The sequence below is a fragment of the Lycium barbarum genome, chromosome 10 (assembly GCF_019175385.1).
Source record: "Lycium barbarum isolate Lr01 chromosome 10, ASM1917538v2, whole genome shotgun sequence".
Lineage (NCBI taxonomy): Eukaryota > Viridiplantae > Streptophyta > Magnoliopsida > Solanales > Solanaceae > Lycium > Lycium barbarum.
The window spans coordinates 1,447,362-1,462,162 of NC_083346.1; the positions used below are offsets into that span (position 1 = coordinate 1,447,362).

At 33.8% G+C, this 14,801-nt stretch overlaps 2 protein-coding genes across 4 annotated transcripts; one reads left to right on the forward strand and one right to left on the reverse strand.

The window, feature by feature from the left end:
- The first annotated feature begins 81 nt into the window (after window positions 1–81).
- On the forward strand, window positions 82–6,400 carry LOC132614046 (uncharacterized). Of its 3 annotated transcripts, none has more exons than XM_060328399.1 (4): window positions 82–471; window positions 4,017–4,104; window positions 4,223–4,378; window positions 6,006–6,400. In XM_060328399.1, the coding sequence occupies exons 1-4, from the start codon at window positions 188–190 to the stop codon at window positions 6,162–6,164; spliced, it is 687 nt and encodes a 228-aa protein (XP_060184382.1). In that variant the 5' UTR covers window positions 82–187; the 3' UTR covers window positions 6,165–6,400. The 3 variants fall into 3 exon arrangements, with proteins under 3 accessions (XP_060184382.1, XP_060184383.1, XP_060184385.1); XM_060328400.1 differs by having other exon boundaries at window positions 83–471; window positions 4,020–4,104; XM_060328402.1 differs by lacking the exon at window positions 4,017–4,104 and having other exon boundaries at window positions 100–481.
- An 827-nt stretch (window positions 6,401–7,227) lies between these two features.
- LOC132615241 (uncharacterized) lies at window positions 7,228–7,803 on the reverse strand. Its single transcript, XM_060329803.1, has one exon. It carries the CDS (start codon window positions 7,801–7,803, stop codon window positions 7,228–7,230), a length of 576 nt encoding a protein of 191 aa, XP_060185786.1.
- Between the last annotated feature and the right edge of the window lie 6,998 nt (window positions 7,804–14,801).

Sequence of the window (14,801 nt, forward strand, 5' to 3'; positions counted from 1 at the left end):
ATACTAAAATAAAATTACAAAGAGGGGTATATCATTATCATAGACCTTCACACACTTGATCACTCCCTCCAGACGAAACGTCGCCTCTCAAAAACCAAAACTATAAATACCCTCAGATCTCAACATAAATAAATAAAACATAAAACAAAAAATTCCGAGATCGGAAAAAAAAAAAAAATACTGATCAATGGAAGGAGTAGGTGCCAGATTCGGCCGGCAATCAACTCGTTACGGTCCAACCACTGTATTTACCGGCCCGGTTCGTAGATGGAAGAAAAAGTGGATCCACGTCAGCTCGGTTAAAAAGACCACGGTAACTAACGGTGGAGTTAACGGAAATAATAACGGTTCTCATCTCATGTTTCTCAAGTGGACTCCAATTACTAATAACAACAACACTAGTAGTACTGAAAAGGATATTGGTGAAGACGGTGTCGTTTCGATTGATGAACCACGCAAGCGTAAATTCAAGTATATTCCGGTACTATATTAAGGGTTAATGCAACTTTTGGTTCATTATTTATTGATAAATTGTGATTTTAGTCGTTATGGTATCTGGCTAAGCATATTCAACCTTAATTATTTCAATTTAAGTATATTCCGGTATTATATTAAGGGTTAAAAGCACTTTTGGTCCCTAAATTATTGATAAATTATGATTTTAGTCCCCTGTGGTATCTGACTAAGCATATTCAACCTTTAATTATTTCAATTCAAGTATATTCTGGTATTATATTAAGGGTTAAAAGCGCTTTTGGTCCCTTAATTGTTGATAAATTGTGATTTTAGTTCCCTATGATATCTAACTAAGTATATTCAACCTTCAATTATTTCAATTCAAGTAGATTCCGGTACTATATTAAGGGTTAATAGCACTTTTGGTCCATTATTTATAGATAAATTATGATTTTAGTCCTTATGGTGTCTGATTAAGGATATTTAACATTTTTGATCCCCGTGCTTACTTGGAATTATTAGTCATTCCACCACTTAATTAAATTCAAGTATATTCCGGTAATATAAGGGTTAATAGCATTTTTGGTCCTTTAATTATGGATAAATTATGATTTTAGTCTCCTATGGTATCTGTCTAAGCATATTCAACACTTTTGATCCCCAATATGTAATTATTAGTCGTTCCACTCCTTAATTAAATTCGAGTATATTCCGGTAATATAAGGGTTAATAGCATTTTTGGTCCTTTACTTATTGATAAATTGTGATTTTAGTCCCCTATGATATCTGACTAAGCATATTCAATTCTTTTGATCCCCTTGCTTGTGAATAGTTGATTATTAGTCGTTCCACCACTTAATTAAATTCAAGTATATTCCGGTAATATATTAAGGGTTAATAGAATTTTTAGTCCTTTAATTATTGATAGATTATGATTTTAGTCCCCTATAACATCCGACTAAGCATATTCAACCTTCAATTATTTCAATTCAAGTATATTCCGGTAATATAAGGGTTAATACCACTTTTTGGTCCTTTAATTATTGAATTCTGATTTTAGTCCCAATCATATATGTCTAAGCATATTCAACCATATTCCGGTAATACAAGGGTTAATAGTCCCTTAATTGTTGATACATTATGATTAGTCCATGTGATATATGTCTAAGCATATGCAACCTTCAATTGATTAAATTCAAGTATATTCTGGTAATAGAAGGGTTAATAGTAGTACTTTTGGTCCCTTAATTATTGATAAGTTATGATTCTAGTCCCTATGATATCTGACTAAGCATATTCAACCTTCAATTAAGTGAATTGTGCACTTTTGATCCCCTTGCTTGTGAATTTTCACAAATTAATTGTAAATTCAAGTATATTCCTCCGGTAATATAAGGGTTAATAGTAGTACTTTTGGTTCTTTAATTAATGATAAATTGTGATTTTAGTCCCCTATGATATCTGACTAAGTATATTCACCACTTTTGACCCCCCCTCGTTGTGAATATTCACAAATTTACTTTAATTATTAGTTGTTCCACCACTTTAATTACTACTCTGTTATGTTAAATTTGTACTGTTACTTCATATTTGTGAATTCAAGCATATTCCATTAATATAAGGTTTAATAGCATTTTTGGTCCCTTTATTATTGATAACTTCTGATTTTAGTCCGTATGATATGTGACTAAGCATATTCAACCTTGAATTAATTGAGTTGCACTTTGATCCCCTTGCTTGTGAAAATATTCACAAATTTACTGTAATTATTAGTCGTTCCACCACTTTAATTACCATTGTGTTATGTTTAATTTGTACTATTACTTCATATTTGACTGCAATATGGTTCTATAAATACTCAAATATAACTTTTTCTCTACACGAAAGGTCTAAATATTCACACTTTAATTTTTGAAAGGCTTAAATATACTGAATCATATATCACAAGGACCAAAAACAGAATTTGCCATTAACTTATGGACCAAAAGCGCTCTTATCCCAAAATTAATTATCTTTCAAGGTTTTATTAGTTTTTTAGTTAATGAATTTTACTGCTTCTTAGAAATCAATTAGAAATCATCTGTGTATTTCAATGTTGAGCTATTTCAACAAGCAACTGTATCTGGTTTACTTTTTCTTATTTTTTAAAATATAATGCCATGCTATTTAGGGCAATCAGATTATTGGGAAATTAATTAGGTGGAGGACAACTATTTGGGGTCAACGTTTATTAAAACGAGTTTAAGCCTTTAAGGTAAGTGGTCTGCTATAACCAATTAAACTCTAATAACATTGTTAGTTTATATATTTTAGAACCTTATTGAAATAGGGATTGAAAAGAATGTATAAATATTACTAGTTGGAAAGAGGTGGAGAAATCGGATTAATTGTTTGGAGTGTAAGGTTGACGGATCTGTCTTACGTTTCGTGTAGATCTGACATCAAATGGTGTAGCTATGGGGCAGTTATATATTGCCTTTGATTAAACACAAAAGATGATTTCTGGTTTTAAATTGTGAGATTTTAGGAAATTTTTAAAGTTGTTTAGGTTGGCAAGATGTGGATCTTTCACTGATAAAAAAAATGTAGAAGTTTCCAACTCTATTGAGGCTTAAGAACTATAGAACCGTTATACTTCTTAGGCTGCATGTTTTTTTATCTGAAAGTTGGTTCTGGGGTTGGATAAATCTCTCATTGATCATTATATCATATTTGAACAGTAGTTCTGCCACCTACCAGATAAAGAAGTAAGTTTTTGTTGACAGAACCTTTAAGCTATCTTTTCATTTCCACTAGAGGCATCTTCTCTCCTGTCTCATCTTATTATATATCAAGTATATAAGACTCAATCTTTCTCGTGTTCGTCTCTCAGTTGCCCATATACCTCTTGTCCATCAAACATGGAGCTAGCAGTAAAAGTACTCCTAGACCTCCATAATTTGTTCTTTTTATGGTTCTTGTTGGTTTTTCATGTCAATGTGGAGACTAGCTATACATGAGAGTGGAGAAGAAAGTTAACAACATAAGCTTTCACAAATATGTACCAGTCAGAGTGAGTGTAAGTGGAGAGAGAGACCGAGACTGTGTGAGAAGATTAATGCCTTTAATTATTGTTCCTGTTTTATGTTGTATGGGCACCTATGTGCTTTATGTTGGTTGTTTGAAACCTGAAGAGATGATTTAACTAATAGAATTTCCTTTACCAGCTAGGTGAAGCCATGATATTATGCGCCATTGTAGTTGCTTCCACTGGTCCCTTATTTAGTACCTCCAAAGACATGCTGAGATTTTGTGCAATTGAGAGGAGAACACTTATTTAGTTTCAACTGGTCTCCTTCAATAATCATAAACCTTCTTTTATGCCTAGTGGATGTAAGGAGCCAATGCCAAATTAAGTCACAACTACTAATTAAGACCATAGGTCTTGGCAATTTTCTGATCAAAAAGCTTAACTGATCTGTCTTTTCGTTTGGAATTCAAATATTTGTCCTTCCCTGTGTTAGTAATCATCACTTGTCACTGATAGATACTACTCTTATCACTTATTACACCTCCTTTAGCAGATTGGGCTTCTTGTTGTACTTGAGTAATGTGCGGATTGCCAGAATTATTTTTTGTATATTTTCCCTCAGTCAGGGGTTGCTTCTGGTACGTCAGTAAGTAAGTAGTTCTGATTTTTGCCAATAGATAATAATTTGCATATTTCATTAGTCCCTATCAAAAAAAGAAGTGAGAATAATTTTCATTTTTAAATTGGTTGAGATAGATGGCTCTGCTTGAAGATCTAAAGGATGAGTCAGACCAGGATGAGGATGAAGCTGAACCAGTGGAGGCTGACGCAAATACCGGGAAGCCAACATCTCAAGCTGATGATTGTGATGAAAAACCTGACATCAATGATGTGCCAATGGAAGAAAATCAGGTACTTTAAAACCTTCCACTCTCCCAATTGGTGAAGAACTTTGATAGGGAAAATGCTAAAGGAAAAAAGAACAGGCACATAATTTATTTATTTTTTTTGATTAAGCACCGGGTGTCCGGGTCTCTTTGAGCCCCGACTAATCCCGGCGGTGCACAGGCCCTCGGCAAGGAGTTTTCCGCAAGTGCACCACGGGTAATTCAGGGTTTTACCCCAGTCCGATGGCCCTCAGAAATTGTTTGCACCCAGTGGGTTTCGAACTTGAGACCTTGAAAGGGAGCACCCCAAGGCTCAAGCCAATTACCACCAGGCCAACCCCTGAGGGTTGACTATAATTGACTATTGAATCAAGCAATGGACTTTATGCTGCTTAATATTTTGTGTGTTTGTGTAACTCGGGTTTATTCAATTCGTGAAAACATATTTCCTATCTCCTTCTTTGAGCATGTTGTAGTCTTTTTGTGTTCTCAAGTTTTTGTTTGATCTAGACTATTTTAGAAAGCTATTTAAAAGAACTATATCCTGCTGTGGATAGAAATGGATGTGTTAATTGGTTTATTTAATCACAAAAGGAACAAACAGGCCAAGAGAATAATTGAAGCCTCCTAATATGCCAGTAAAAAGTGGATTTGAGCCTGTTTGGATGGGCTTAAAATAAGCAGCTTATAAGCTAGAAACAGCTTATAAGCCAAAAAAAAAATAAGTTGGGGTAGGCTAATTTTTTTTTTTTTTTTTTTTGCTTATAAAGTTGTTTTCAACTTATAAGCTGCTTTAGATAAGCTAAGCCAAACGGGCCCAATTATTTTTTTAGGCTTATTTTATGCACAAAATGACTTTAAGCTGGCCAGCCAAACACTCAAAAAAGTTGAAAACAGCTTATAAGCAACTTATAAGCCAATCCAAACGGGCTCTTTATCTGTCAAGTTTTTTGTCTAATGATGATTTTTTGGGCAAATAAGAGATGGGGGTTGGAACAGTACTTGGGGTTTTCTGTTGTCCCTTTCAAAAATTCGTGATGCTGGCTGGTACCAGAAGTCGCTTCAGAGAACACTAATATGGTGCTTCTCTTACCCTTCACTGGAAGCTCCTGGTTCTTTTTCTTCGCTGTGTGTTACATAGCAGTGAAGCTGAAGGCTTATGTTTCCTTCCAAATATGTGCCAGATGAACACTTTGATGTTGACAAGGGAAGTTTTGGTCATCCATTATTGGACTATTGGGTAGAGAGACAAATGCCACATGTTGGAGGGAAATAGAGACACAGGTAAATGAGCCTAAAGGAGAGATTTCAGTGGACTGGAGGAGGATCTGGGATGGAGGATTCTGTTTCAAGTAACAATAATTAATTTTTTGGTTGCTGGATATGATGAAGAAACCCCATTTATGAAATATAATCGGTACTTTTAGATCTCCCTAATACGAAAAAGTTTCTTGAGAAGTTCTCATATGTTTTAAGCCAACAAGTTTTCCCCCTTCGCCTCTTTTTTCTTGGAAAATGAGAACACAGCAGTTTCTTCTTTTCTTATTATCCTTCTTTATTTTGCTCTGCTTTGTTTGTTTCTGGTGTTGTGTTCTTTAACTTTTCGACTATAATGTGCATGAGTTTCTTCTAATTGCCTTTTTACACATCAGGATCCAGAGGATAAACCTCCAGAAAGACAAGATTTAAATGAAAGCACTTTGGACTTATCATTGGGTTTCACGGCTCATGAGGAAAACGACGCTGACTCGAAAACAAATCAGACGAAAGACGGTAAATTGGACAGAGTGAACTCCAGTAGCACTGGGTAATGATGGTTCTTCTGTTAATGCTGCCTGTATCAGTTAGGCGCTTTAACTGCATTAGTCCTTAATCGACAGTGATCTTAAAGTAACTGTAATGTAAAACCATTGTATTAGAATGTAGACTCACAAAAAAGTTTTTCCCTATTGACTGAGTTTCATATTTTTTTCACCGGGATTGTAGTAAAACACTATGATATTGGACTTGGTTGAATGAAATTTAACGTGCATCACATTGAAGAACTTGTTTGATGTCTTATATCTCATTTGCAAACATATGCATATTCATGTCTTTTGAAGCAAAATTGTTGCCTTTATTGTTATATAAGAAAGAACTTAAGCTGTTGGATGGACAATGCAAACTCCCCCTATAGAGGCGCCGGAAAATTATCATATATATACTGGGTCAATATATATATAGTAGATGATGAATCCTAGATGAACATTTTAACTCCACCACTACCTGCACCCGTCGAAAATGTTTTTCCTCGAGTTGTCCTAAAGAGGTGAAATTGCTTTTGTTCGCAGCGCTTTGGGTAGGTGAATTTGACGAGTTTGAATAATGGTGTGGACCAAAAGTTTGATATCTAAGTGGAGATTTTCCTCGAGTTGTCCTAAAGAGGTGAAATTGCTTTTGTTCGCAGCGCTTTGGGTAGGTGAATTTGACGAGTTTGAATAATGGTGTGGACCAAAAGTTTGATATCTAAGTGGAGAAGATAAAAAGGAATGGGTTTCCATTATGTTCTAGATTAGTAAAATATAATTACTACTATACTTATCATCAATCGCCATCTGTCATTTGTTTGAATAAGTTCTTATACAGTGAAACAAGTGACAGCTTGAACTAGTAAAAATTAACATAATGTTGTCGAGGACTATTATCTTCTTTTTTGGCAGCATTGTATTTACAAAAACTCATCAAATGACTTGAACTAAACATCAATGAGTGAGCTTGGAATTCTAAACTTGTCCAAAATTGCTGTATTCAATTCACCTTCCTCAATTACATCAGCTATTATAAAAATAAATAAATAAACAAAGAAGCTTGGAGTCTAATTCAGCAGTTGGCATCTCATAGCAGCTTCTGCAAACGTTTTTCGTGTGCATCCCTTGTTGTTGTTGTTGGCATGTCATAACGGCAGACAGGGCAATAATGGCTCTTATCTAACCAGGTTCTAATGCAATCTCCATGAAACATATGCGAGCAAGGCATGCACACGATCTTTTTCCCCTCGTTCCCAAGTTGTTCATAACAGATGACACAGTCATCATTCAAACATTGATCTTCATCAATCTCCATTCTCTCCGGCAACTGCATTATTGATGTCTTACTAGCAGGGACCATCCCTCCATTCAAGAACGACGACAATTCTAGTAGCCTCCCATCCAAAAGACATTCGATTTTCAAAGGTAAAGCAACAGACATATCCAAGTTTTGGCAATTAGGAGTAGCACCACGCTTGGTCTTAACCAAGTAATGTATCTTACGTATCATACCATCGATGTCAACACGATTATTAAAAGTCTCACCACCCCTGTTGTTGAGATTTCCTTCAAGGAGGCAGTAGAAAACGTCGTATGACGCGTATACAGAAGGGCATAGTTCGAGATGAAATGATTTAGTGCTAGTTTCATGAGATTGATCCATATATAGGAGTTGTCTAGGGTGATGAGGTGTTAAATACCAAACGTCTGTTTGAGTAGTAAGGTGAAATTGAAGGAATAAAGTGGGGTAATTACTCCTCCTAGTATTATTATTTCTTAATTGCGGTGGTAGTTCTTGAATTACGGGGCTTAGTTTCGTTCAGTAACCGTGACCGTGCTCTTGGAAATTAGCAGCAGCCTCCATGGGATTAAATTAAACGTATGATGATGTGGTCTCAAGTACTCCTGTAATCTTATATATATAGCTGAGATGAGAAGCAACTCAAATTAGGGTACAAATCCAAGACCAACTCAAATTAGGATACAAAATCCAAGACCAACTCAAATTAGGATACCAAAAGGGTTGGTTAATTACGAAAGACCCAAAATATTAGTGAAAGGAAAACAAAACAGAAGTACTGACCATGAGAATTTTTCATTTTTTTTGGGAATTTTTTTCACTTTATTGGTATTTGGAAAAAAGCACCTAAAACCATGTTTTTACTTTATTTGAGGGCATCGCTCTCCACAAAGCATCTCATGTACATGCATGGTTCAAGGAAGGGCTGCACTTTAAGGGAGTGTAATGCAGACAACTAATCTTGATGCAAGCATCATCAATTGGTTTTGCGGCTCAAAAGCAAACAACTTTTAACTTTGTGTATCATAAGTTACAAACAGTTGGTAATTCAGAATACCTTACCAGCAAAATTTTGTTGGCGGTATGTACCCTTTGAGCCATAATTAAATGTCTCAAATTCGAACCCTCAGAATAGTAGAGGGTGTTTTACCTCCCTCAAGTGGACTTCCTAGTGCGAATCTAAATTATTTGCCCGGCCCCAAAGCTAGTACCGGACATCGAATGTGAAACCAAAAAGAAAAGTTCAAAATACTTTTAAAGATTGTGGTCAAAGAAAACACTTTTTTTTACCTTCCTAATAATAATAGTACGCATAAACTAGAATAAAGGATACTTGCAAAGCACAAATTCCACTATCTGGATGAAAATTACACACAATAATATTAAGTCTAATCCACTATGTGATTTTTGCCGTCTTCAAATTTTCACCTTTGTTTTTTATAATATTCACATTATATTTCAATATTTATGCATGTCTATTTCAAATTTAGGTAGATCTACCCTCTACAAGGACAGAAACTGGTGTGGTGTTCAATGGAAGCAACAAAAATTATTAACAGCTCCTGCAAGTTTTAAGAAAATTAAAATCAACCGAAAGTTTAATTTTTTTACAACTTATAACCGCCCCCCCCCCCCCCCCCCCCCCGGTTTAATCTTAGATGCATAGGTTCAATAAATGCAATATCTATCTGACTGTATTGAAGGAGGGGACCTTTTCTCGAAAAAAAAAATCTTGCAATTACGAAAACCACAACACAAGCACCCCTTTTCTAAGAAAAAGAATTTAGCATAGACCACGACCCCCCATCTTTTCATTTCTTTATCTATATGAAACCAAATGGGCGAGTCTTTATTATTGATTTGGGCCCTGAACTCAATGTTAAGAAGTTTATTAAAATGTCAGGTAAGGAAACGTTCTAAATTAAATGAATCCTACTGTTCCATTCAAAGATCAACTTTGACATTAAAGTGAGTTTATTGATGACACAAATATCTATTTAGGATTTAAATTTAGTATCACAAATTAAATTGTCAAAACTAAATATAACACTAGCTGGTACTATAGATACAAAGAAAAACAGATTTGATAAAAATCAGTTTGGCTTCAAACATTAACATATAGAATGTTTTAAAAAATGAAAAGACTTTGTGATTAACAAGTATTTGCTCTGAGCTTAGAGAAGTTCAATGCTTTGGATTCTTGCTTATCAAACATTTCCCCAACACTTTTGACAAGCATTAATTTTTTAGAGTAAAAAAAAGAAATAATTAGTACTAGAATACAAACCGAGGCGGATAACTCAAACTAAGTATTTTCAATATGAATAGGAAAAATCACTAAAATTTCGATAGATATCGAATTTTGAACTATAATTTAGTATAAGTAGTTCAATACTCAGAACTCTAAACTTATAAACTCATCATGTTCAAATCCTAATTCACCTCTAAATAAGAATAACATAAAATTATCACCGAGTGTTATGATGAAATGAATAAGATTTTTCACCCTTAACCAAAAGCAATTCGAGTCGGGGGTATGGACAAATCCTGGTAAGGAGTGCTTTCCTCATTTAATATGCCTTACTCGGAGCGAATCCAAATTAATTGAGACCCTATTACAGATACCAGGCACCGAATGGAATCTGAAAAAAAATAATAACAGACACTGAATGAAAACCGAAGAAGAATAATAACAGACACCGAAGGGAACCGAGAGAAGAATAATAACATAAATTGTTAAATGAAGAGAGACAAACACAAACCGGGGATAGGTGTTGGACCCAGTTCCAAATTTTCTTCCTTGACATTGTTACAACCATTATCATCATGATCATGACAAACAACTTTGCCATGAATAAAAACAGTAGAGAGCTTTTCTTCACCATAACCAGCCATTTTTATGATATCATAAATTAATTAATTTTACAAAAATAAAAGTAAATTAAACAAAAAGATAAAAAGTAATGAGAAAAGAGTAGTAATTAGAAACTGGAGTAATACTTTTTAGTCTTAGAATTTATATTATGTTTAATTTCTTTTGAACGTGATCTGAATTTGTGATTAAAAATAATAATTTATATTTATTCTCTTGAATCTTTTCGTCTATGATATGGATTTGCGCAAGAATGGGTGGTAGAAGATTCTATTTCATATTTCAAAAGTTTCATATTCACATTGTACCAAAAATCACTTAGAAAATGTTATTTTGGAAGAAAAAAAACTTAAAGGTTGACCCGTCCTAGCCCGCGGCCCGCTTAGGGCTGGGTTGGGCTGCCATTTTGCAGACACTTCAATTAAAAGGGTCAGTCCGTCCTAGCCCATTTAATTCTTTGGTCCTTTAGGGCTGGGCTGGGTTGGATTGGGCCATCCCATTTTGACACCTCTAGTTCACATGCCCTTTTCAATTAGTACTTTTTTATGCTATATTACATTTATAACCTGGGCTTTCTTAATTAAACAAGAAACCGAAACTTTAATATAGGCTTTACAATCAATTAAGATGGTTAAATGCATTGCTCTATTAAAATAAAACTCATGACCATTAAATGTTTTTTATTGTTTGTGTTAATAAACCTCAAGTTAAAGTGTGGTACGACACTTTAATTCTTATATTATGATTTAAGTTACATAAAACAAGTATAAATCAATATAATTTAGCTTTTCATAGCATACTATTACTAATTTTTAGATTAACCGTATCGGGCTTGTTATAAAGAGTTACGTGTTGTTGCAAGTTATTTTATTAACTTGAAGGTGAAAAACCTCTATTCACTATCAGTGCATAAAACTCATTGATAAAATTTATTTTCTATTTTTTACCGCTTAATTCCATGATCCAAACTATTTTTGTTTTGCCGATTGTCTATGGGCACAACTGGGGAGATATAAAATTAATTCCGAAAGAAAAATTATAATATTTTGGACTAATATTAGAGAGAAAAGCGACAAGGTCATTTTAGTCCATTTGAAGAAATGGTAGCAGTTGACATCACAAGGTAGGGGTAAAATAGGAAATCAAATTTTGACAAGAGGAAGAAGCTAAGTTTGAAGTTTGACGAAATATTAGAAGGTTAAATATCAAGTTGGTAGCCTAATTCTGTCACTTATATATATTTCTTTGTTGTTCACAAAAATAAAAAAATTAAGGTGGAGAAAGCTATAAAGCCCCATCAGGTGTTAATATCGTCAATTATATATCCCTTGAGCTCTTTGCGGGCAAGCAAAGCACATCTTATTTTACTTACTAAAGAATTTTGAGTCAAGCCTACCTCAACCATATTCTTTTGTCTACATATTTTGAACACAAACTGTACAAAAGAAAATTCCATTAAAAACTTTATGTGTCTTTGCATCATAAACATCCTTAAGATATGAGACCACTTATTGTTGAACAAATTAAATAAAACGGAGAAGGGCCAAATATACCCCTGTACTATCGGAAAAGGGCCAAATATACCTCTCGTTATACTTTGGGTCCAAATATACCCCTGCCGTTATATTTTGGGTCCAAAAATACCCCTGACATTATACTTTGGCACAAATATACCCCTCATTTTAACGGAGAGACACGTGTTATCGTTCTATTGGTCTATTTTAAACTATTCCTTAATTAATTTTAATTCAATCCATAATCCAGTATTCACTTAAACGACCCATACCCGGTTCAATTAAAATCAACGCTTTTTGCTCCCTTCTTCTTAATGAAACCCGTCTTCCCTAACTTTCTCTGTGACTGAGTAGTGCAGTTCTTCAAGAATACTTTGATTTGTTGAACATGTGCCGTCTCTGGTACACTGGCAATCGAGTCCAACGCCGATGACCAGCAATGGTTCAATATAAGCTGTTTTAATTTCTGTGCCTTACATATCCAGACACTTCTGAAAAATGAAACTTAGAATTTTTATAGAATCAAAATAGAAATGATTTTTGAATTTGATCATTTCTTAGATTCTGTTGAATTTTATCAAATACATTTTCGACAGTATTTAGAGGATTTCTTGTATGGACTGACGTGAAATTTATCTGATTCATTCTGGTTCTGTGGCTGGTTATCTAAGTGATCATCTAATGTGTAACTGATATAGATTTATTGTTTGTTTTCATGGATGGCAGAATTGCATGCAGGTGAAAGTACACCTCATACTACTAATGGAACTAATTCAAAGAAAAGGAAAACCACAAAAATTAGATCTATTGTATGTAAACATTTTGACAAGTTTACAGGTTTTAAAGGTACATCAAAATAAAAAATGTATGGGCATGGGTAGTTTAAGTGGATACCGGATTATAGATTGAATTAAAATTAATTAAGGAATAGTTTAAAATAGACCAGTAGAATGATGACGCGTGTCTCTCCGTTAAAATCGGTATATTTTTGCTAAAGTATAATGTCAGGGTATTTTTGGACCCAAAGTATAACGGTAGGGGTATATTTAGATCCAAAGTATAACGAGGGGTATATTTGGCTCTTTTCCGATAGTACAGGGGCATATTTGACCGTCAGTAGGTTTGATTTTAGATCATTTAGATGGAGCCATCTTTAGCGTATTCAACCAGTTACGTGTGTTTGGTATGTAGGAAAATGATTTCATGAAAAATGTTTTCTAAAAATAAGTGATTTCTTATTTATTTTCGGATGTTTGGTAAGTGAGCAGAAAATAATGTTCCAAAAACGTTTGATATATTGTGAGCAAACACTATGGGGTGGGGTGAGGGTAGGGTGGTAGGGAGTGGGGGTGGGATGTTGGAGGACGGGGAGGAAATAATAAGCATGGTATGCCACTTACGTAACTTGTTTTCCTTACTCTCACTGAGAAAGTAATTTCCTGATTTTTAAGGAACGTTTATTTAAAAAAAAAAAAAATTCAAAACATTTCAATCAACCAATTATGAGAAAATTGAAAAATATTTTCTAACAATAATTTCCTTTGTGTCAAACACACCCTTAAGCTTTTGTTTATTCACGGTATTGGAAGTATTTATACAATCGCATCATTTAAAAGTCAAATAATGTAAATAAATGTTTGTATGACTTGATAAACTGAAAAAGAACGTAGATAATTAACTTTTGGTTTCCTTGGACGTGCACAAATTGTAGAGAGTTTATTTTCATACTTTAACAATGTAAAAAACATTTATACAATCAAATCATTTGTACAATAACTATAGGACTATAAGTAAATCCCTATATTATACGTATTCATAGGTAACCTGACAAATATGATAAGTAACTAACATGTTATCACACATTCAAATTTACTGAAAGTATAAAATATCTTTACATTGTTACCGTATATATTATATTTGTAAAGTAAAACTTAAAATTCGATATTGACACGAAATATAGTGCATGCATGAAGAGGTGCATGTACACGAGTTAATAACCAAACTAAAATTCTTGTCCTTAGGAGTTTAACTCAAAGACTACTCTCTTGGGAGATTGACCCATAAACTCAACATCTCTAACATCCATGGTTTCTTGGTGGACCCCACCACCACCATCAACACCAGATTCACTATTCCCACCAATTTCTTCTCTTCCATTAACATTCCCCATTATAAAGTGACACAGCTTAGAAAAGAAAAGAAAAAAAAAAAAAAAAAAAAAGGAACCTGCTTAGAATCTACAAAAAGAGATTCCTTTGTCAAAAAAAAGTACTCTTATGTGTCTATTGCTCTCTCCGTCCCAATTTAAGTATCTTACTTTCATTTTTTATTTATCTAAAAAGAGTGTCTCTTTCTATATTTAGTAAATTTTGGCAAGTTTTAAACCACAAGATTTAAAGAACCCACATATCTTTAATTTAAGACCGCAAAATTCAAAAGTCTATCTTTATTTCTTAAACTTCATGCTCATTTAAACTAAGACACTTACAATGGGATGGAGGGAGTACTATATAGAACACGTTTACCCACTACTTTTTAATGATTATTAATGACATCACAACTTTGACATTTAAAAGGGTTATAGTAAAAAGGGTCGGAGGAAGTGAAGTACTCCTACTACTTTTCCTTGATATATATATATACTCTCTCCATCCCATAACAAGTGTTATCTTAGCCAAATTTTTTTATCTCATAATAAGTGTCACCTTAGGAAATCAAGATAAAAATTGGCTAGTTTTTTTCAATTTTACCCTTGGACAATAAAGTCACATCTAAATGATGATAGAAAAAGCCACATAGTAATTGGTATTGTTGGATTCCCAATGTCAAATGATTTACTTTTTGTGCATGCTCTAATCAAGACGCAAAAGTAATTTATTTTTATTATATAGGGGTAATTTGGTAAAGTTCACATTTCATTATTGGTTTCTTAAAATGCGTATTTTTAGTTAAAGTGACACTTATTATGGGACGGA